The 23,928-nt window shown below is 41.8% G+C and overlaps 3 protein-coding genes across 5 annotated transcripts; 2 read left to right on the forward strand and 1 right to left on the reverse strand.

The window, feature by feature from the left end:
* The first annotated feature begins 7 nt into the window (after positions 1 to 7).
* LOC104014602 (arylamine N-acetyltransferase, liver isozyme) lies at positions 8 to 4,128 on the forward strand. The gene is made up of 2 exons (XM_009467264.2): positions 8 to 157; positions 3,230 to 4,128. Exon 2 carries the CDS (start codon positions 3,235 to 3,237, stop codon positions 4,120 to 4,122), a length of 888 nt encoding a protein of 295 aa, XP_009465539.1. The 5' UTR covers positions 8 to 157; positions 3,230 to 3,234; the 3' UTR covers positions 4,123 to 4,128.
* A 1,790-nt stretch (positions 4,129 to 5,918) lies between these two features.
* LOC104014613 (arylamine N-acetyltransferase, pineal gland isozyme NAT-10) lies at positions 5,919 to 10,345 on the forward strand. 2 transcript variants are annotated; one of them, XM_087738534.1, is made up of 3 exons: positions 6,016 to 6,054; positions 7,803 to 7,902; positions 8,516 to 10,345. In XM_087738534.1, the coding sequence occupies exon 3, from the start codon at positions 8,521 to 8,523 to the stop codon at positions 9,391 to 9,393; it is 873 nt and encodes a 290-aa protein (XP_087594660.1). In that variant the 5' UTR covers positions 6,016 to 6,054; positions 7,803 to 7,902; positions 8,516 to 8,520; the 3' UTR covers positions 9,394 to 10,345. The 2 variants fall into 2 exon arrangements, with proteins under 2 accessions (XP_009465550.1, XP_087594660.1); XM_009467275.2 differs by lacking the exon at positions 7,803 to 7,902 and having other exon boundaries at positions 5,919 to 6,054.
* Positions 9,744 to 23,706, reverse strand: MPHOSPH6 (M-phase phosphoprotein 6). 2 transcript variants are annotated; one of them, XM_087738537.1, is made up of 7 exons: positions 23,558 to 23,706; positions 19,395 to 19,507; positions 17,725 to 17,815; positions 16,592 to 16,689; positions 13,942 to 16,130; positions 11,649 to 13,344; positions 9,744 to 10,255 (listed from the first exon to the last, which is right to left on the reverse strand). In XM_087738537.1, exons 1-5 carry the CDS (start codon positions 23,606 to 23,608, stop codon positions 15,986 to 15,988), a joined length of 498 nt encoding a protein of 165 aa, XP_087594663.1. In that variant the 5' UTR covers positions 23,609 to 23,706; the 3' UTR covers positions 9,744 to 10,255; positions 11,649 to 13,344; positions 13,942 to 15,985. The 2 variants fall into 2 exon arrangements, with proteins under 2 accessions (XP_087594663.1, XP_087594664.1); XM_087738538.1 differs by lacking the exon at positions 11,649 to 13,344.
* Between the last annotated feature and the right edge of the window lie 222 nt (positions 23,707 to 23,928).

The following is a 23,928-nucleotide window of genomic DNA, read 5'->3' on the forward strand; positions in this document are numbered from 1 at the left end:
CTCTCTCCCCTCTCTTCCTGCTCTGCTGGAGGCTAACGCTGTCCCTGCCAGGCAGTAAAGGCAGCCTGGACCTTTAAGAGCAGTAGTTCCCAGCACAACTCTTTCTGGGAGCTTTGGAGCAAACCAGGGTGGAAAGCCTGAGCTCGCTGGCTGAGAGGTAAGCGCCGAGTGTCTGATCTTTACCTTCACCCTGCAGCTGTGGGGCAGCCTGTTTGGCAAAGCCCACCCCTCTGTGTCTGTATACCATGTGCTTAGCACCGTAGGCGTATTAGCAAAGTATAAACGACAGCAACCCTGCGGCTGACCGCATGCGTTGCATTGCAAGGACGCTGTCCAAGGACAAAGATCAAGCGCTCGAGACTTAAACTAACCCCTTTAGGCTGAGCCAGAGTGTATGAAAAACCCAGCTCCTGACTCACAGGGTAGCTTAAAAATCAAACAAATGGTACGGGCATGTGCGAGAGGATCCAACCTTGGAAGCTTCTCACCAATTTTAGCAGAGAAGAACTATTCAGCCTAATTATGAAAGGACACAGCAACCCCCAGGGACGCTTGCAGACAGGCAGAACTAACGTCTGAATCTCGCTACCCACCACGCTGCTCCCGCAAACATGCACGCATGCTGAATGAAGCTTGGCTGCTGCGAGAGCAAAACCGAAGAAGGCGGAGATCTGGACTGAGGCTTCAGATATTTGGCAACCCGGTTTTGGAACGCAAGCTGTCCCCTGGGCGAGGGCTTGCTCGCTGCTGCAGCCCCGTTGCTAGCGCAGGGGGAAGCGTTGTGCCAAGAAGAAAAGCTGTGTCCGGAAAGGCGAGGGAGTAAACACTGATTTACGTGAATGCTCCCTAACGCCAATGGTTTTGTCCTGTAGCTTTATTATACTGAAGCCGCCTCTTTAAGTATTCCTTGAGATCAGAGCCCATTTTGTCAGCCATGACGAGGCTGTGTCTACTCCACAGACTTTAACTTGATGAGGCCAGAGAAAGGGCAACTGGGGAAACTGAGCCACGGGCTGCGACTTTCCCCAAATATGTTTTCCTGAAGCCTCATTGCCAGCCCCCCACGGAGGGTCTCAACGGGGAGGTTGGTCACGGCTGGAAGAGGGGAGCCGGTTATACGCTGCACTCTTGCCAGGGCGCTGGGGACACCCAGACCCAGGAGACAGGTTACAGGGAGGGCTTCAGGTCTTCTGCTGCTGGCCCAGAGCAGGGGCTGATGAGTTTTTGCTTGAAAGCCAATTTCGAGCATATCAGACCCACCAGGCTAAGGGACTTGCTTGGGCCCCTCCTGGTCACAGAGGTTCAGCTCGCCAGCATGACAGGGAAAAGATGCTTCCATCTGGCTTACAAAATGGCTAAAAGGGGGAATAGAAAGAAAAAGGAGGCAGAGGACCACAAGACGAACTTGCCAGCGTACACGTGCGCTGTCTGTTGGGGAGGGAACGGCTTTCTACAGCCAGCGTTTCCAAGGAGATCCTGCCAGAGATGAGTGCCCTTGTCCTACAAAAGGGACGGAAAAAAACCATAAAATGCAGTATCAAAGGCACATTACTGTTTTTTCATGTAGCCTCTTTGGGTCCTTTTGAAGTGAAACTGTTTATTTCTTATTCCCTTACTGGGATAGTCCTCTACTTTGTTACATTTTCCTGTGGTTTTGCATTAGCCAGTCTGAATCCTGGTACCAGTGCAGATCAGGAGCGACACAACCAAGTCAAGTGAGTTGTGCTGCTGGCGTCAGAAGTGGGGTTAAAGTCTAGAGATTAGGTCATCTGATGTGCTCACCTGCTGGGGTGGGGGTATTTCCACCTATGTATTTGAGGTGGGATTTTCAGAAGGTCCCAGCACTCGCTTGAGTGCTGGCACGGGCATTGGCTCAAGCTCCTGGTCACTCCGAGGGCAGCAGCTGGACCAAAGCTGAGAATAGTCGCTGGAAGGTAATCTCTCCCATCTCATCTACATCAAAGGATTTTGGGAAAACCCTCCCAGGGAACGTGCGACCGATTTGAAGGAGCAAGAAAGCCTCAGACCTTTTGGAAGTTAATACAGCCCTTAGCAGACTGTGAATTGTTCTGGAAAACAAATATCCTTGCATGGACAAAAGCCAAATGAAATCTCAATTAAAGGCAAAAGAAGTCCTTGCAGATACCAGATTAGTCAGTGGATTAGAAGTGTTATGGGGAACCTTTTGCACCTTGGCCACGCAGCCAGTACCAATGACAGTCTCTTTCTGCTAATGAAAGGAAAGGCGATTAGAGGCATGAAGACAAAATATTTCCAATAACTTGAGCTGAAACTAAGGCCTTTGGTTTGTAAAAGATGGTAAAAGAAACCAAAAGGTGATGAATACGCCTTGTATGTAATGTATTCTTAGTGATTATCAATTCCTCTGACCCTTAGGTTAGAAAAATTAACTGTTCCTTCCTTTCAACAGCCGGGGTCAAAGCTCTGTCTGAACTCCACAGGGAAAGCAAAGAGATTAAGGAAACAACAATCTACTTCACATGGAAGCCTGCCTAAAATGGCGACACACTGAGATGTTAATCCCAGTTAGCTGAAGCCATGAATGTGAAACCTTCCAGTTAAATTACCTGTGGGATAAATAAAGAATTGCTTACCTGTTACGGTAAAAGAAACAGTAAGAAATTGCTGTGACTTTTATGCTAGTACGGTCTAGTAGCTTTTCTGCAAACCTGTTGTTTGTCAGTTTTATAAATTATCAATTTTCCCTTTAAGTAAAAGTTACTACACGTGTTTTGCCTGCTGTGGCAAAGTGAAAGAAAGGGAGAAAGAAAAGGAAAAACAGCTCGTTGCTGGTGACGCTGGTTTAAAGCTCACAGGGCAAGAACTAAGTAGCTTTTCTGCAAACCTGCTGTTTGTCAGTTTTATGAATTTTTTGTCACGTGTGACCCTCATGTCAGGCCAGAGATTCTGTTCTGCCATGTGCCATGTCTTCCCGTAGGAAAGAGGTCCACCTGGGTTGAAGGCAACCTCTGAGAGACAAAAAGCATTATTGTCACCTGCTCCTATCCTCATCTCTTTTTAAAGAAATATAGATGACACAGGCAGGTCTAGCCTGCATTCGTCTCCTGTCAAGGGCACAGATTTCTTTCAAATCCTCAATAAAACGGCCTAAGCTACATTTGCAGGCTGGTTAACCTGTGCTACAGAAATAGGAGTGAACCCCTTGACAGCTGCACAACAGTAACCGGCTATTTTTCTGCTCACACAGGCAAAATGAACATTCAGGAGTATTTCACAAGAATTTCTTATGACGAGTCCCATAAGGATGCAGACTTGCAAACTTTAACAGTCATCTTCCAGCATCACATTCAGGCAATTCCTTTTGAAAACCTTAGCATGCATTGCGGGGAGACCATCGAACTGGATTTACAATCCATTTACAATAAGATTGTGAGAAAGAAACGTGGTGGATGGTGCCTGGAAAGCAACTACCTTTTATTTTGGGCCTTGCAAGAATTAGGGTATGATGTCTGTATTCTTGGAGGAAATAGTTATGAACCAGCAGAGAGGGCATACACTGCTGAGATAAATCATATCCTACTGAAGGTGGTGATCAAGGGAAATGCCTACATAGTAGATGCCGGTTTTGGAGGTGCCTACCAGGCGTGGCAGCCATTGATGTTGATTTCTGGGAAGGATCAACCCCAGATCCCCGGCATCTTCCGCTTCATGGAAGACAATGGCACCTGGTACTTCGAGAAAGTCAAAAGGAAGCATTATATTCCCGAGCAAAGTGTCTCTTTCACTGATACTCCAGAACTGGGGAATATCAGAAAAATATATACCTTCACTCTCGAGCCACGACATATAAATGACTTTCAGGAGCTAAACACATACCTACAAGTGTCTCCAGATACCATACTTCAGAAGAAGTCAATCTGCAGTCTCCAGACCACTGAAGGGCTTTATGCCTTAGTTGGATGGACCTTCACTGAGATGAAGTATAACTACATGGAGGATGTGGACTTGGTGCAGATCACAACTCTTACAGATGAAGAAGTTGAGAAGACACTGAAAGACAAATTCAATATAATGCTGGAGAACAAACTCGTACCAGTAAATGTTCATGGCTTGCCACCTAATTTAGTGGATACAATTTAATTCTAATGCTGTGCTAGGTGGAACTTTAAATATCCAATATAAAAAGTTCTAAAATTAACGTTAGTAACATTAATTTGATTCTAAAGTTGAGCTAGCCAGATGAACACAAAGCTTGGTAAATTCAAGTACATTGTTAATTAACTGCATATACTGATTGCATATTTTTCTTAAGCTTCTCCTTCTTTAGAAACTGAGACTTCTTACTACCTCTAGTTTGCTCATATGGAAATTTCTTTTTGACTCCAAAACATTTTGTTCCACCTCTCTGGATCTCATTTTATTTCAGACATATTTTGTGGCAAAGGAGACCAAAATGATACAGAAGGAGAAGCTGTGTTACCATTTTACACAAAAGACCTCTAACCTTTTTTGGTATTCCTATCTTCTTTTTTGGTATTTCCAATCTTCTCAGCAGAATTTTACAAATTATTCACTTCCTTTAACAGTCTGAAATAGAAAGTTGAGCCAAATTTGGCTTTCAAAGACTTTATTAAAAAACCAAAGGTTAAGACTTTTTCAAAACAAGCTCCTATTAGGTGCTGATTAGCTTATGATGAAATAAGTTGAAAGACTTGAGTCCCATTCCTTTACCAGAAATTGACTTAAAGTGAGCTATTTATGCAAGGGCATTTAAAAAACCCCAAAAGCTCTCTAATATGAGTGTCCAGTTTTTCTGAGTCTGATTTTTCTGTGTCTCTGAAATCGAAACAAAATCAATAGAAGCTGAAAAGATGGAACAGTTCTTAAAAATCAGGCTTTTGGTATCAAAAATGGAAACAATCAAAGTTAAATCAACCTTTGCAAACTATAATCTAAATTTTTGGGGCCTAACCTTCCTGCGATGTCAAGCAGGCATGACAGTATTATAGATAAAACTCTTCATATTTATTTTAAACAGTATTCTGCACAAAAGCTACCTTAAATAAGTAATACAGCAGATGCGAAAGAGAACACTGGGAAGCTAGGACATGCCACCGGTGTGGTTTCACAGCATGTTATATGTAACACAAAAGCCTTTTACCTTTATGATACCTGTGACAGGTACTGTATGGGATGTGTCATGAAAGAGGATGACAGAAAAGCAACAGTCCTCAGCCAAGGAAAAGACCTTGATGCTCATATTAGTCAACCACACAGACTCACGGGGCACCTGATACGCCTAAAACTCAGGTGCTCTCCCAGATGCAGTCTAATGTGCCCTTTGACTTCCCAAAAGGGACCTCTGACTTTCCACCTCCATCAAATGAAGAGGAGACATGCTTGACAGGGAGAGAATTAAATAAACAGCCCTGCAACACTTTAAGGATGCAGAAGGCCAAGTTTTAGAGAGGAAATGCATTTCTTTTTGCAAATAAATATTTGTCATGGTATTCGTTAGGTGTGGCAGCTCCAAAATAACTACCTGCTGCAGTGGCAGCTTTGAACAGATTGAAAAAGTTCCTTTGCAAGCAAAGAAGGATCATTTTGTGCATCTGCGGAGCCTGGAAAAATGCAGCCTGCAATACCTTGGCAATTCAGTGCACCCACAAGGAAGCAGATGACCGTCCTCCACTGCAAACTGCTGGCTTGCAAAGTAACAATAATTTAATTTAAAAAAATTACAGAGCCTTTTGCAGCTGTCTACTGTAATTATTTTACATGGAAAACAAGTTCAGTCTGGTCTTAACCAGGGGAAAACATAAACATCTGCTAATAGAGAAGAAACAAAGTTTAATTTGCTCATGGATCAGTGAAGTCCAAAAATGTGCATTCATTTTGGGTGGACTCTGCCCCTTCTCCGCATTTAAGATTCAGGAGTGAGAGCCAGCAGAGCTTAAAGAGGAAGACAGCTCTCGCAATTTGTACCCACTCCTGACTTTACTGACTGCTGCTCCAGTAATAAACAACCCAGAAGCGGAATACATCAATAAATAAATAAGGCTATTTTAAGAGGTAAGTTTATTTTCTTAAAAAAGCTCCAAAAACCCAAACAACAAACTTCGTTTATTTATGATGGTAAAGGTCATGGGCAATAACATAAGCAGTATTCTCTTTAGGAAAAATGCTATAAAAATGTGTGGATATAGAGCTAAATATTGCCTGCTAAACATAAGCTCTTAAAAGGGGCAAAAAAATGATACTGCGATATCAATTCTTCTGTCTTTCTGCTCCTCAGGAGGAGGTTCTCTTGACTATGAGAGAGATGCTTTTGTTTAGATACAAGGGTTGATACAAATTTAGAACCACGACCTCTTCTTGGAAGTTACTCATTTAGATTTTTAACTTTATTTAAAAATATTGCAAAGGCAAAGGAAGCAAAAAAGCAATCTAACAATCAATAGATTCTGCTTTATGGGAATAAAATTGTAGTCCTTTAAAAACAACTTAAAAAAATTAAATTAGACACTGTGGTTTGCATACCCCAGAAAGTGCATGTGCTGACGTATTAGGACAAAAGTAGAGAGATAATGTATTTTAACAGTGGAATTGCTGATTGTGTGTATAGTCCTGCTAAGGAATATTTTTGCGTGAGCACCTTCATTTGCACATTTAGAAGTAGTTCTTTAAAGTTCTGCTGCTGATGTTTTTCTCCGCATAAATCATAGCCACATTTGTGGGATTACCTTTTCAGTATCTAGCTTTTCATCTGATCTGTGCACAATTCAAAAGAACTATAGCTTTCATCTCCTACAGTCAAGATCTAACGCTGATCAATCATGTAATGGAGCTGCAGAGAGAAATTACAAACAATATAAACTCGAGAACCAGCTTTATGCTGGTGTGATCTACTTAGCATTCACAATTTGAGTGGGTAGGATCGGATAGACTTGGATTCTTCAAATGAAAAAAGTGCCAGAAGTCTTTATGTTCTACTTAATAAATATTACATTGAGAATATGCCCCAACAATACACTTAAATATCACTGGCAGCTAAATTCCTTTCTGTGGAAGATAGCACACAGTTTTTGACGGGGCTCTCCATTCACTTTGGACAGCTGCTTCTATACCACGCATATGCACAACATGGATCTGTCACTGAAAATCATCTTGAGAAATTCCAGTTCGCAGTGAACATTCAGTGGTTCACTGCTGAATTTATCTGAATACAATAGTCTTCCTGAGTCGCTAATATTAAGTGTCTAAACCTCAGCTTACTGTATGCACAAAAGATTTCCAAGTAGCTTTGTGGGCTGTCAAGAAGCTAAATATTTGCAGTAACTCTAGACTGCTGAAATGTTTAGTGCTTTCTTTGCAAAGGTTCAAGCCTTCAAAACATTTTGTGCCCAGCTCCATACCCAAGCAGATGATCTACAGTGTGTTTTACAAACAGTATCTATCAGATACTTACAGAGCAGCCGGCAGACTGTGATGGGCCGTTGCCAAAGCCAGATGACTGTGCGTGACTTTCCATGGTATTAGAAGGCAGAAAATAAGTCACATAGTTCCTCATCCAGCAATCTTGCTCACGAGGAGTCCTGCCAAGGCAGGCCAGGAGGTTGGCACTGCTGGAGGCAGGACAGACCAGGGATGCACTGTATGAGGCTTTGGTAATTCTCAGGTACGCCTCCTCTGGAAGGAATAAAGTGAGTTTTGAGAAAGGCCAGGACTAGAGAGATGTAAAGCAGCCCCTGTCCATTTTCAGGGCACCCTGAGAGATGTGGGGCACAGCAGGCAATAGAGATGTGCTCTTTGTTTTTTAGGTCACTTGCCTCCATTCAGATTCATTATTCCAACACCAAAATGAGTTTGTGCAACACTCAGAGCAGACAAGAGACTCAGTGGTCTGCGACTCTTGCAAAGGTCAGAGCATTTTTTCAGTTATAATTATCTGAATAAAACTTGACACGTTACAAAATGTGCAGGGAGTATTATTTTAACTTTTTATAAGTGGTGAAAAAGCAACGTGTACCGAACAAGCAATTCATTTACTGTCACGTAGATCAGTGGCAGACTCATGAAAAGAACATGTGAATCCTGGCTCAAATTATCCTCCCTCCAACTGGCAGATGACACTGCTTCCCCCACCAACACTCCTTTCACTGAACAGTGGATTTATACCGGTTTTCATGAAACCTCCTGAACACTCCCTAGCGTGATCTTACATGTCTTCTTAACCCCACTGTTACAATGCAAATACAGCATCCCTGTTCCGCAGCCGCCGCATATCAAGCTGAAATTGCATCACCTGTTTGCCATAGGGATGGCTCTCAGACAAAAAGCAAACCCTCACATACACTGCTCTTCTTTGCTCTGGGAACCATTTGATATGGATACTTGTTACCTTTAAAAACTGGTCTGATGAGGTTCAGTAGATTAAAGCATCTTTGCTGGCAGCAATCTGGGCAGTTTTTCACAGCATCATAAATCATTGATGTAAAGAAACAAAACCAAAAAGCAATTCCTTCCTTTACAGGTGACATGAACCTTGAAGAATATTTTGCGAGAACTGGCTACAAAGGTTCCCTTGAAAAACAAGATTTGGAAACCTTAACCGATATATTCCAGCACCACATCCGTGCTGTTCCCTTCGAAAACCTCAGCATCCATTGCGGGGAGAAAATTACTTTGGAGTTGGAGCACGTTTATAACAAAATCGTACGGCGGAAGCGGGGTGGCTGGTGCATGGAAAACAACCAGCTGTTGGGCTGGGTCCTGAAAAGCCTGGGGTACGACGCCAGCTTTCTGGGAGCGTATGTGTTCAATCCACATCAAAACACATATGCCACCATCATGACCCATCTCCTCGTAAAGGTAGTTATTGATAGCAAAGCCTATATTGTTGACGGAGGCTTTGGTGTGTCCTATCAGATGTGGCAGCCGATGGAGCTTGTGTCGGGGAAAGACCAGCCTCAGGCTCCCGGCATCTTTCGCTTCATGGAAAAAAACACCATCTGGTACCTTGAGAAAGTGAGACGGAAACAATATATCCCCAATCAAAATTTCTCTAATTCTGATCTTCTGGAGAAAAAAGACTGTCGGAAAGTTTATATGTTCAGCCTTGAGCCACGGACAGTGGAAGATTTCCATTTCCAGTGCACGTACCTTCAGACATCTCCAGATTCCCTCTTTACAAAGAAGTCCATCTGCACCCTCCAGACCACCGATGGCTTTCGAGCGCTAATTGGGTGGACACTCACCGAGACCACGTACAACTACAAGGAAAATATGGATCTGGTGGAATTCATAACTCTTGAAGATGAAGAGGTGGAAAAAACACTTAAAGAGAAATTCAACATAACCCTAGATAGAAAACTCATCCCAATTAACATCAAAGGATTTTACACAATCTAGATGACCAGAAAAACCTACAATAATGCTACGTATGTACAGTACCTTCCACTGTCTGTGCAGTCACTAGTGGAAGATTATGGGATTCTTTTGCAGGCGATTGAAGGAAAAATACATTAATACTAGATTAAAGTGAATTTCATTCTGGGAAAAATCAGGAATTTAAGACTCTTCTGTCAGATAGATAGAATTATTTGCCGTGAGATGACTGCAGTTCGATTTTTGGCACAAATGTAGGATCTGATTTGAATCTGGTTATAAACTTGGGTAATAAATATGTCTGGGGAATTTTGGAGTGCCTATAGCACATAAATAGGAGTATGGATTATTAATTGTGATATGCTGCCAACACATTTTCTATGGTTATTATAGGGAGAAAAGTAATCTGTGAGCATTTAGACAATGAAGTACATACTTAAAACTTCATTTTTCACAAGATCTAACCATTCACAGCTCATCCAATTTCTCTACATTTTGTGCTGGTTTTGCCTGGGATAGATTTAATTTTCTTCACAGTAGCTAGTGTGGGGCTATGTTTTGGATTTGTGCTGGAAACAGTGTTGCTAACACAGGGATGTTTTCGTTACTGCTGAGCAGTGCTTACACAGAGTCAGGGCCTTTTTCTGCCTCTCACCCCACCAGCGAGGAGGCTGGGGGGGCACAAGAAGCTGGGAGGGGACACAGCCGGGACAGATGACCCCAACTCACCAAAGGGATATCCCACACCGTATGGCGTCATGCTCAGCATATAGAGCTGGGGGAAGAAGAAGGAAGGGGGGGACGCTTGGAGTGATGGCGTTTGTCTTCCCAAGTCACCATTACGCGTGATGGAGCCCTGCTTTCCTGGATATGGCTGAACACCTGCCTGCCGATGGGAAGGAGTGAATGAATTCCTTGTTTTGCTTTGCTTGCGCATGCGGCTTTTGCTTTACCTATTAAACTGTCTTTATCTCGACCCACGAGTTTTCTCACTTTTACCCTTCCAATTCCCTCCCCTATCCCACCGGCGGGGGAGTGAGTGAGCAGCTTTGTGGGGCTTAGTTGCCAGCTGGGGTTAAACCACGACACCTTTAATATAAGTAAAACAATGTCATCTTTGAAAGGAGCATTAGGAGGCATAATTATTTCACCGTCATCCTTAGACAAAACATAATACAAAATGAAAATTATCATCATGTGCATCCCTTTTGTCATTGCTGCAGTAAACTGCCCGAAGTAATTTTTGGTATGTATCTAAGGAGATACCTCCAAGCTTTGCTTCTGGTAAGTAATCGTCCTATAAAGCATGAATGGTGCTTAAACATCACAACTGGCTTAGATTTGCTTCTATCCCAAAAGGGGTGGAAATTTTCTATTTTTAGTATTGCAAATTATTTGCATAACAAAGGCAGAACAACGAAGCTAACCCCGCTATACTGTTAATGTTGCCCTCATTGTGCATAGCAAATACAGGAGTCCATACGGCTATCCTGAACAAGTACCACTTAGCGTAGGACCTTTAGTATCACAAGTGAGTTCACTCATCTGTGTCAAAGTGAAAAAAATCAAGCAGCAAACCAAATCTAAAGCAATCTCTTTCTTTAGAATTATTTCACAATCGCATTTCCTTTTTTTTTTTTTTTTCCCAAAAAGCCCAAACAAGGAAACCACTGAGAAAGGGGAAACATTCTCAAATGCATCAAAAAATAGCATTAACACTGAAAAACACCCTTTCTTTTAAGTGAATGAGGTCTGTTAATCATAATATTGATCTACTGGCCAACCCGTCCCACCACAAACTTCTTGAACCAAACAGACCAATACTGAACAAATTTGACAGCAGTGTTGGGAGATGGTAAGTTCCTACAAGTTCCTGGAAAAAGAGCTCATAGGCTGAGGAAGAAGACGATCACCAAAGAAGAGGCCCAGTAGCTACCTCCTCTGCTGGGCCAACAGCTCTGGGCTGGCCACGGCACGTGCTGACTCTTCCCCACTGACTGGCCGCGGTGGCAGCTGATGGCCTGGGTGCACACGTTCTTGCACAGGGAGAAGGAAGCAAGGGCCAAGCAGGAGGTGACAGGGGACACTGACAGATCTTACTGAGGTGGGAACACAGCTTTTCTATAAATAATGGAACTAAGGTCTTCGTTCTCTAATTTGTGTTCATTATTCTCTCATACTAAGGTCCCGTTAAGGGTTTTTAGCCCTTTCTAAATGATTGATCAAACTGAGTTGTCCCCCAAGACCCCAAGGAATATTATGAGCTTCAAAACACTCACCACTTCCACACTAGCTGACAGAAATTCCCATCTGCGTTCACCCAGTTCACCGAACCATATTTCCCTATGCAATGAATTACTGTTGTTTTCTGGTGCTGCTGCCTCTCATCTTGAGGATAGCCATTAACAGACTGGTTGTTTCACCTCTGTACTTCTCTAGAGATGTTCCTGCTGTTACTCCCATGTAAGCGCTCAGGTTATGATGTTCGTGGGCAGAGGTCTCTGGACTCGTATCAGCATTTTTAACTGTGCCTGCAATGATGGGACTCAACCCTGATACCCCCCTTCTACTATTCAGTTACTAAAAATCTACGGGGCTGCCGACGACTGAAGCTTCAACTGTCTCCATGACTCCATCTGTTGATAACCACTTTCTGAGCAGGATTTTTACTCTTGATGTGACAATTATAACCAGGTCCTCACTGTGCAACATCAAATCACACAAAGAAATGTCAACACGTACAGCTGAGGAATAGTTTCACAGTTTAACTAAAGCTCCCCAAAAGCTGACAAAAGCAGGTTATTGAGGTGTGGATGCCAGACCCAAAATGCCTCAAAGGTTTGAGAACGGTGTAAAAACAAACAAAACCAAAGAAACCTACGGGCCTCAAGCTGGGGTTCCATTAGCAAGGCATTATTGTAGAAGGGAGATGCTCTCCCAGACTGAAAAAAAAAAAAAAAGAAACAAGTCCTTAAAAGCATTGGCTCTCAGAGAAACTTGTGTTCACATGCAGAAGGGAAACACGGGATGTTTGACGTCCTTTACCACCACTATGCTTTATTACTCTCTCTGAGAAAGGTTTAATGAGAGCCTAAGCTATCGTGCAGTTTTAGTTGTTGACTGTTGTTGAAATGAAGTAGAACAAATGCTTATAACCCCCCACCCAGGACTTGTATAATTCCAAATACAATTTAGAAGTATGGTATTCCAATTAACAGAAATATGACAGAATTTCTTTTTAAGTCTGAATGTTGGATTAAGTCCCAGAATCCCAGCCCAGCTGCCCATTACACACACACGCAATGCCCAATGGCAATGGCAGCCACCCGCGATTGTAGAATCGTGTAAGGGAGTGCCTTATTACAAAACAAGACACATAACAGAAGAAACACGGTTCAAACTCCACGGCACCACTAAACATCCTCCCCTCGCCCCAAAGAATCAAAGTTTAATCAGCTCATGCATTACTAAAGGGAGGATACAGGATGGCTTGCTTCAGTTGGACTCTGGCCCTGGACTTTTTAAGATCCAATACTAAGCAGAATAGAAGTAACAAAATGAGAAACATCAGCAAGAAAAGATGAAGTTGTTCAATACTTCCATGTTTCCAACATCAGCAGTTATTACAGAAATAAACACTGTCAGCCCGTCAAAGGGAGGGGCAAAACTTCCCCTGACAAGAGACACGCTTAAACTTAACACTGTGAGCTGTCAGTGAGCACGAACTACAACGCACACTTCGCTTTGTTCGCTTTAATAAGTACCTTAGCGTAACAGGCACAAACGCTTCTGGTGTCTGGTAACTTTTTACCCATTACATTTTGCAGGTAGCCATTTTTAACAAAAATGCTTACCACCTATCCCAACTTGCTTTTGTTCTCAAAGCAGAAATGCTTTTCCTTTAGAAACCTGACCACGTGGGAAAGTTCTACAGCTTAGGAAGCTGCACATGGAAATAGATCTGCATGTGAGAGTCTGTTAGAGCCAAGAAAGCTTGAATTAATGTAGGTTCGCATTATGAATATTTCACCGCTACACTTACATCTCTGTCAAGAGTAGTTCAAGCACAGATTTTATACAGCAGCATGTTTCTACCCTGGCTAGGAAGCCAGAGCCAGACTTAAAACACATACATATATATATATATATATTTATAAGGTTGGAAATATAGATTGTTATTTCAGAAGATCCCATCATAAAATGCCTGCTTGTAACTTTGGGCACTTAAAGTACATTTAAAAAGTCATGCAGGGCTGAATTTTAGTTTTGTCTTGCTCATAATAATGCACTATGAATGGTGCTTTTAAAGATGCATTTTACAAACTCCCCATGAATAAGAGATTGCGCTAAAAATTAGTAGTTGCTCTTACTGTAGCATTTCAATAGCTCAACTAGCCACCAGCTAAATGTCAACAGCAGAGCACCCAGATCTGAAGACAATAAACCAAAATCTATCATTTCTTCATAGTTGGTGTTGGGCACGTTTAGGAAACAGAAGAACCGCCTTCCCCCGCCCCCCCCCCCAATTTCAAAATCATGGATTTTCTAGGAAGCTGTTTAGAGTTCACTTACCCTCTTACCCATGCACCATGCCGCTCACATTTCCAGCCATCCCTCAGGAAATGACATGAAATTAAGGACCAACGTATGGCAGAAGTTCCTCTAACTGCGCAAAATTACCTCCCACTGGACTGAACAGAACCCTGCAATGCAAGAGAGCTCTCTGCATAGAGCCTTGGCAAAGCAAGACTTCACACGGAGTTCATCTGAGCCACTAATCGTTATCAAAATTACCCAAAAGCTCCTTTACACGAGACCACTGAAACCTTCTCCAATCTGCTGTCTCTCAGGACGTGCAATTAGAGTGACATCTCCTGGTTGCTGGTGGTTCACTAGAACACACTTTTCCTCCTCAACTATCCAGCATAGCTATGCAGAAATTATCTCTCCATTGAAGAAATCTGCTCAGATAGAGGGGAATCATTTTCCTATTAATAAGCAAGAAAGAATAATGGGATATATTCTGAGTTTTTCTTGCGATGACCAACAATAAATCATTTCTTAGCTCAGGTCACATCTTCCATGCGAAGAAAAATGTCTTGCCATCATTAACTTCTTTTCAGCTAGCAATAATATATGATCGGGTTTTAAGTAATTGAACCAGTAGCATCTAATTAGCTCTGAAAAAACTATCTCGGATCATGAATCACAGACCTTCCACCTGTATAAGGACCCCTTACTAGCTTAAAAGTATATTTCTCTTTCCATGTGTGATCCATCTTGAATATCTAATGAGGTGCTCTTGATATATGGATTATAGTTCATATATCAACATGCAAAATACAGCGGGGACACAGTCTCTTTCTTTATATAACTTGAGTTTCATGTCTTGCTTCACCGAGTTATTAAAGAAAGAAAAAAAAAAAAAAAAAAAGCCTCTTGTGTCCATGACAGAATGGCCACTACTTGCTTCAATTTAACAAATTCCTCTGTCTCCAGAGAGTCAGCAGAGTAACGTAGACATATAGCTGGGGAAATGAAGTAGTGGAAAGAAATATTTCTTGTTAAAAGCCAGGATACAGAGAACTGCTATGATTTTAGACAAGCCCATACTGACATTTTTCAATGGGCCCAGAGCACTGACTGAACAAAGGGCATGATGTTTCCGTCCTAACGTTACTTCAGATGGTTTCATTGCACACTAAACAGAACAAGTCAGTGCAGTCAACTAATATTTGGGGACATTTGTGGCCAGCACAAGACAGGATCACTTCTTCTATCAGATTGTATTAAGCATAATTTTTTACATTAAATTAGGTAAACCACAATCATTAACCACAAAAAGATGAGTTTTTATTCAGTTTTCAAATATGTTTCTGAAGCTGTTATTATGCTTTTGACAAGACCTAGATAATTATAAGATTGAGGGTTTTGTGCTGAAAAAGAGACAAGATTAGCGAACTTCTTTTGGAAGACAGAAATTAAGACTCACAATCTGCTCAAGTGTCAAACTGTAAACGTTGCCCAATATTTGGCTTGCTCTATAAAAAAAAGTCAAAACCATCTATTTTTAAATAAGCTTTATAAAAAATAAAATTCAAAAAAATGGATTTTATCTCTGTGTTCTCTTCCCATCTTATTTTTAGCACAGTAAAAAAACCAAAACCTGTTCCTGCTGACTTTTTTCAATTTGAAGACAGCAAAGGTTTTCATTTTCACAATAAAAAACACAGTGAAAGCTGAACTGCCTTAATGGATTGGACAAAGCTCGTCTTTACTCCAAATGCTTCTTTCAGATGTTATCATAAATTGTAAATAATCATGCTCTCGATTGCATGTGACACTCAATCTAGTTATGCACAATTAAAAAGGCTGATGGGATTAGTGCGCCACATATTAAAAGCTGCTGAGAAAGGAAAGGATGTATGACATCCATTACATACACACCCACTTTGAAAAATGTTTGTCGTGTGGATGGTAGAAATTTCAATGAGAACAGACTCAGATTTACAAATCTATCCTTTACATTAAATAGCAAAAACTCCAAACAATCTCCAGTTCGTGGTAGTATATTTGGTAGATAACATTTCTATTAACTCCAGTTGTGCAGCTGACGTTAATCCTGAGGTTTTAAGAACTTTTTCTTAGCTTTTTTGCTAGGTCTTGTGTTACTATTCCCATCTTCATCTTCATCCTGGAGTACACGCTGGTCTCTTTTCCTCAAGAATTTCTTCCCTATTGTTCCCACTAATGTTTCATATCTAGAAAGATAATAAAAAATTTACAGCTTTTACTAAAATCAGAGAAAACTTCAATGGAGCAAATTATAAATCTAATCAACAATTTAAGTGGTGTAAAAAAGCCGGTCATCAAGCTTAAGAAGCACAAGTTCTACCAGATCGCTTATTACACCATTATTCATTCTGATAGTTTGGGTTTGTTAGCAATCTGGAACAAGGAGGGAATTAGCATGGAATACCTGGATATCAAAAGGCAGAAAACCGCTACAAGACATTTCACCCCCAAAAGTGATGGAGATTCCACTGAACACACACCATAAGTCCTGGAAATCCAGTTCTGTAAAGTACCGTGTTCTGTTCTGGGGTTTTTTTTTTATTGTTTTATTTTGTTTGTTTGCTTTTTGGGTTTATTTTCTCACACATAATGCAGTAACATATCATATTCCTAGCTAATATTGATTATGTCATAAAATATAACTTACCTTCTGGCCATTTCTTCATCTGACACATCAGCCTCCATTTTATCATCCACTTCAATTTCTTCTTCCTTGCACCTAGAGTTCATTTGGATCATTAACTTCTGAAAATGAAGTAAGAAATAGCTTAAACACGTAACCCTGACACAATGGCAACCACACTGAAATTCACTGGTAGAAGAAATGCATAAAAGGTAAGAATCAAATTTAATAATTATTTGCTGTTCCTTGGTCAGGCTAGAGCATACTGTAATGAAAACTCATTGCAGAAAAGGCAATATGCCTGCCTGTTGCTAAGCTGAGCTTAGAGTTTGCCTTTGGGAAAAGAGGCAACACAGAGACAGGGTTTTCAGTGAATCGTACTATTCAAACATCCTCAAGAGCACGTCAGACATCTTCAGGAGACCAGAGAATTAGATCACAATTAATTTTTCATTGTGATGTTAGCACATAGTCCTTGAAATGGTTTTGTTAAGAAGGAAAAATATCTGCAAGGATTTACAATATACTACTAGTAAAAACCATGAAGCAATAGTATGCCAAGTCACAGTGAGAGCAAGTTCAAAATAACTAAAAGAATGCCCTAGTAAGTCACCTTGCATAGCCTTTTGCATACCTCTTAGTCTTTACACCTTCATCCTCTTGCTTCAGTTCAGTGGTAACATTTTTGTTACTATCGCATTGTAGTTCTATCGACATGAATCATGCCAGAAAGAAATTAAAGACACTCTTGCCTAGAATTTTTACTTTGGAACTTTAAGCCCTTACTTACACAATTAAGTGTTGAATAAATAGGGTTGAATGTTTGTAGGATTGGACTCTAAATTAAATAGCAGGAGGAAAAGTGAGCTATTGTTTTGGTGAGCAGCATGTGGGACAGTTTCCTCACTTCAGGGAGGGAAAACCTGCAGGAGTCATGCAATTACTGACCGTCAGCACAAGGCCATAAGAAGCTTCTATTTACCAGATGCTGCATTTATCAACATTTTGGTTTGAATCAGGGATTTCCTGTACATGGGAGGATTTATGGAAGGTGCTGCAAAGGCCAAACAGCATGCAGTGTGAACACTCAAATGCTCAACCCCAGGGGCTTCAATCCTAATGCGAGATCACCTCAAAACAGAGTATTTAAACAGTACCTCAATTTCTGGATTGAATCCTTTGAAGGACATTCTGCCATAAAGTAGATCCTCACATGGCATAAAGCTCCTCTCTTCTATTATAAAGCTCCTGCATGAAACCCCAAACGCAGCATTTGTCAAACAGTGTGCTTTAAAATAATCAAATTAAACAAATGCAAAAAGCATTTGCTCTCTTCCCCCCGCAAAAATAAACAAAACCACAGTGTATTTTAAACCATCACCTACTTTCTGAAGCTTAATTGCTCTGATAAATCTTTCAATACAAGGAGCTTGGAGTGCAAAGGAATACTTTTTGCCAGTTAAGCTGTGCCAGTTCCACAAGCAAAATTAACTCTCCTGACAAAAAGCACTCTTTGCTGGTATGATTCCACCTACATTAATGCTTTTGCCAGAACAAAAATACCACATAAATATCACTCTCCAGGTGGCATTACTATACCAGCAAAAGCTTCTAATTAATTTTTCATTGTGATGTTAGACCTGGCATTAGTTGAGTCTGTCAGGATATAAAACACTGTGTAATTCTCTGTTCAGCAGAGAAAGATTTCCCCTTTCTCCCTCCTTTTTTCCTCTTTTAATGAGCATGGAGCGAGAAAAGAAACATGACCCTCAGGCATGCATAATACACGCATTAGATAAAAGTACTTCCGTGAATTGTTCCATCCTTCTTTTCCTCGCACACACATGCACCTCTTCCCTCATCCTCTTCATCTCCCATGTACAACAACCTCCTACAATCATACGAAGTTAGGCTGAAGAGATCAAGCTCATTCTCCTACCTCAAGGTAGGATCAGTTAAACATGTACCATGAACAGCAGAGGTCCACCTAACCTGTCCTCAAAAGACTTCCAATGATGAAGAATCCAGTGTCTCCTTAGGCAATCTATTCCAGTGCTTCAATAGCCTCATTGTTAGAAAAATTCTCCCAATGTCCAGCTTGAACCTCCCTTGCTGCAACTGAAGCTCAAATACCTTTTTGTGATATCCACCAACAGTAATGGAAAATAGTTTATCAATGACCTTATTCAACCACAGTTAATTCCCTGGATCCCAGCTTTTTAAAAATTATGCATGTTCTCCCTCAATGGAATTTTTGTCCTCTTTTGAAAGGACAAAAATCAAGCAATTTTAAAAGTAGTTCTCTTGCTATTTAAAGCACCTTTCTAAATAGCAGGAATGGACATTTTCTTCCTTATTAGCTAAGCCTTCCTTTATTTTTGCCATTATCTCTCTTATTTCAAAAACAGGATTTGAAGTGAGCTGGACTCAAGAAGACAGAACTGTCCTGAATGGACCTAACTGTGTGACTGGAGCTGAATTTACTAACACAAGGTTTCAAACTTCTTTTTTCAAATAAAGGGAAAAAGCAGCAGTGAATGAATTGGTCCCTGCCTGAACGAAACTAATTACATGCATCTAGAAGAAACTGTGAGTGAAAGAAAACAACACACACAAGAAATTAAAGTAGGTCAAACTGCACTAGGCAACCTTGAGAACGTCCCTGAAAATAAATACTAAAAAAAGCTGTAATGCCAGTCTGTCGCTATTTTTGCTTCTGTTAATTGGTTATTAAAAATACTTCTTTTATAGGAAAAAATATGTATATTCTATTCCCGCTCCACAACAATCCAATGATGGTAAGAAGTATAAAAGGGTATAAGCTTACTCTTTCTCCTTTAGATCTGGTAAATCAAGATACCAGTGTTCTTCACTAATTATCTTCTTCTCCTCCTCTTCTAGTTGTTTTTTAGTTTGTGAATCCAAACCCCTTTGCATGAACTAAAAAGAAAGACACAGAAACACACAGCTTCAGTTTTTTGCATCATGAGTATGTTCTGAAAATGCGATAATTACATGACGACAATTACCCGTTACATAGTATTTAACAGTTGATAAAAAGTAAATGCTTTTCGTGATTTTTCTCTGGGTTTAGTCTAAGTTTGGGCAAACAGACAACGGAAAATTAAACAACTGCTGATCACAGCTATCTACTGAAGTAAACAGTCAGCCACATCTGCACTTACAAACAAAGAAACAAAGGTCTCCTGGTTAGTTTTGATGGATCTGAGTTGTTATAACTCCATAACTTTGCTAAGATTTTTCTAATGCTTCAGCAAAGGCCGAAGAGAATGTAACGGTGTGAAAGTTACTGCTGCATATCAGAAACCAACAGCACCCATACAAACAGCACTGGAGCTCAGAGCTAGAGGTAGGTCATGCCAGGTTGGTCATCGTTTGAAACATCTATACTTTCAATCATCCTCTTCTTTTCTCAGATTTAATTTAATGAACTGGCTTGCTTTTGTAGCCCTGAAGGCTGGAACCTGCCTTTGGAAGTGGAAAAAAGTAACTGAGGCTACGAAGTCTTTTGTATCCAGCTGTGCTAGAAGAAGATGTTACCAGCTCTTAACTTCTCATCGATGACCCACCACAGTACCAGTCAAGCTGTATGTGTAAGCACCTGTTAACTCACTGCAGGAACAGTCTGCCGAGTTAGTTGAGACCGATAATTCAGTTTAGGGCAAGGCTGCTAATTTTGCCTAATACAAGGACATTCCTGTAATTTGCTTCCTCGGTGATAACCTTTGGCAGAAGATGGGAACAGGCAGGTAGGAACAGTAACCTCTCTCACAGCTGGGAGTAAAAGAGGGCATATGTCATGGCCTATGAAAAATTGCTGAGAGTGCAAAACTGCAAACCTGATATATGTGAAACAGCCCTTTTGTTTCCATTTGTCTCAAGTCAGGTGCCTGAATTGAGTGGCAATTTAAGTATCAACAATGTTAACCAAACATGCTGGAAAAAACAGAAGTCTTTACAGCTTTACAGTGGTCATCCTTACATTTTCGCATCCCTAGGAGCTGGGACCTCCCTTACAGACTACAGAAAGTGTTTGAATAACTGTATCTGTCAGAGGTGTACATTTATACCAATGCAATTCCCAGCTAGAGGCAAGTCTACCAGTACAGTTTATACACACTCCTGTACAAAAATTGCTTTGTGGCTATCAAAGCATACTCGTATGTGCAACACTGCAGAGGAATTTCATATCGACTAATTTTACCCCTCTCATTTAACGCAGCACCATCTTTGTGTTTAGATAAGCCTGCAGGCTGACAGATAACGTGCCAGTTGGGGCACATCTGTCTCTTCAACACTAGCAGAGACTTGGACATTGTTTAGGTCCCAGCTAACATGAGCTTGGCTGCAGATAAAGCCCAAGGAGGCATCACAAAACACTTCCCTCCCACAAAATTACTGAGCTTATTTAAGATATATAGGTAATACAGACATGTAATATATGTATTATATACAAACCCCACACCTTTTCAGTCTTTACAAAATGCCCAAGCAAACTAAACCAAACTCTGAAGTAAAAGGCAATATAGTGCTAGTGCCTCATTTTCTATTTATATATCTATTTGCATCCATTTGTACAAGATCTTTAATGAAAGAAAAATTGACTGTCCTTTTCCGAGTCGATCCAAACTACGTCAAAGCTTTCCAATTAAAATTACAGTATCTTCTTGAGGAAAATAAGGGAATCTATCATGTGGAAAACTATATTGCTCAAGGAAATTGGTTAGCCAGTCAGAAATCTCAACAGGAGAAATTCTGCTATGAGCACCCAATTAGACAATCATTTCACATTACATTTTAAAGATTATGTTCCCGAAGATTACTACAGGAATAACTAGGTAAAAAATATGTGATCACATTTATCTAAAATGTAAACATACATGGATGAATTAAAAATATACCCATTGTGGTAGACACAGAGTATGTCAGTAACTGAGTGGTTATTTGGATTAGTTTCCCCAAGCAATGGGACCTGGATCAAATGGTGCAAGATCTAAAAGCATGAGCCATCCCTTGACATCAAGAGGTGAGCATATGTGGGACGGTACTTAGCGCAACGGGTCTTCACAACACTACCACTGACCGCATGTCGCCTTTGGGTGACGCTTCACCTGCCCATTGAATTGTGATAATACATCTTATCAGTACCTGCGGAAGCAGCTGGTAAAGGATTAATTTGTAAACATTTGTAAACAAGAAGATCTGCAGAAGGGAAGCGCTAAATACAAGATCTGTGTATGACCTTTTCAAAACCTACTCATCTCTTCAAAGCTGGTTACTACTGCCCGGACTGGAAACCTGCAAATGTCATGGCAGTACATTCACAGGCTGCTTCTCCACAGCCTTCCAAGGAAGAAAATCTAAAAGCCAGCTTTTGAAATCTCCCAGGGGTTAATAAACTGGCAAAAAAACAGGAGTGGTAATTTCATTTTAAAAGAGACTATTACATAAAAATAAGAAAAAATAACGATGTTGCAGTCCAGGTTATGGGACTCTTACTCTGTCATATGCTGCTGGCTAACTAAGCTCAACATCAACTCCCTTTTGAGAGCAAGGCAAGATGTGTTCTATTTCCTCTGTGCACGAGTTTTACTCTTTCATTAGCAGCATTTGTTAATTGGGATAAATATTCCACCATCTTACTGTAGAAAAGTACACTTTACATGGTAGATTGAACTGAAGTCAGCTAAACTCCTTTCAGCCAGTGTCTGAAATATAGTCCCATATAAATATGTGGGGACAAAAATGGTTAAATAAAACATTACAAGCAAGAAGCCACAAAGGCCCCGTCACATTCAGTTATAAAAATTTAATGGATATTAACATTTAAAAAAAAATTAATGGCAACTCAACTTTTACTGGTTGTTGTCCAGCAATAAAAACCATCAATCACAGCAGAATGTACTCTACTGAATTAGGTTTTGTAGTACACGACGTGAAGCAGAATCCATTAGCCAGTAAGTGGAGACTAATTTCACATTGGAGCTGACATGAGATTCACAATTCCAAGGGTAACAGGCACGTCAGGATGTTACTAACAGCTCTTGCGTTTATGAGTTGGGAAAGGTAGTTAGCACTGCCGTTCACGTTGGGTATTTTATTAGCCATCAATGTAAACAGCCAAAAAAATGGACACAATAAAAAAAAGAAACTTCTTTTTTTCAAGATTGAAAGCCCCCCCAAGTAAGGCAAGCAACATTAATATTTTAATTTCAACGTGGGTGTGTGGTGGGGGAAGAAAAGACTATTCACGATAAACAACCTAACTGCAAAGAAACCAGGTGGAACGAAGAGACTCTCAAATGGTGCCCAAAAGTTGGCTCTTGCTAGTGTGAGACTTTTGCTGCAATCATTAAGTTGCTTTGCTGGATCAAACCCTCCAGCACCCTACAGTTTACAACCCTCGAGACCTCTTGCCAGCATTTAAGCAGCCCGGTATTCGGTGACAGCTCTTTGAAACCGCCTCTTGCCAGTGAAGTTGGAAGGAAGCAGCTCAGTAAGCTGCAGGCCTGAGTGAAAGCGCAAGCGATAAATATGTATTTTACAACGTGCATTACAGGAGGTAGGAGACACTCCTGCCCCTGTGTCAGACCAGGACAGACACTGCGTGGCCAGGTGTAGACACGGAGAAACGCCCCAACCCAGGGAAAGGCCGCCCACGATGGCCTGGTTTATCCAGGAGACCCCCGCCCTGCACAGTAGGGCTCGGCCCCTCACGGGCCGCTGCCGACGCCTCGGGGGCCGGCGCGGCCCCGGCAGACGCGGTCCCATCCTCCCGCCCCCGGGGCCGCCTCACGGCGCCGGGCCCGCGGCGGGCAGCTCCCCGGCAGCAGCGGGGCGCCGCTCCCAGCAACCCCGCAGCCGGACGCGGCCGCTCTCTCCTCACCCCACCGCGGCCCAGGCCTCAGGCCTCCCCCTCCCCTCCTTCCCTGCCCCGCTCCCGGCGCCCCGCCGCCGCCCCCCGCTCACCTTCATGCGCAGCAGGTTCTTGGACAGCTTCGTCTTCACCTCCCCGGCCATGGTGACCGGCGCTGCCCGCAGGCCGCACTGGATCCCCGCGCTTGCGTAGCGCCGCAGCCGCGCACGCCGGAGGAGGAGCGGGAGGAGGTGGCGGCGCGGCTCCACCCTCCGCGTCCGGGGCGCGGCTGCAGGGACAGGCCCCTGCCCCCACCCCCGAGGAGCGGCGGGGGTGTGCAGGGCCGGGGGGTGCACGGTTGTGCAAAAAGAACGTTAAAAAAAGCAACTTTCTCGTACAGAGCCGGTTATGTGGGGTGAGGGAAATGGGGTGTGTGAGCAGGAGACAAATCTGACTCGGTATGAAATGGCAAATTAGTAGGGGA

This window comes from Nipponia nippon, unplaced genomic scaffold (genome assembly GCF_047370975.1).
Source record: "Nipponia nippon isolate SJK-2023a ecotype South Korea unplaced genomic scaffold, ASM4737097v1 scaffold_7, whole genome shotgun sequence".
Classification (NCBI taxonomy): domain Eukaryota; kingdom Metazoa; phylum Chordata; class Aves; order Pelecaniformes; family Threskiornithidae; genus Nipponia; species Nipponia nippon.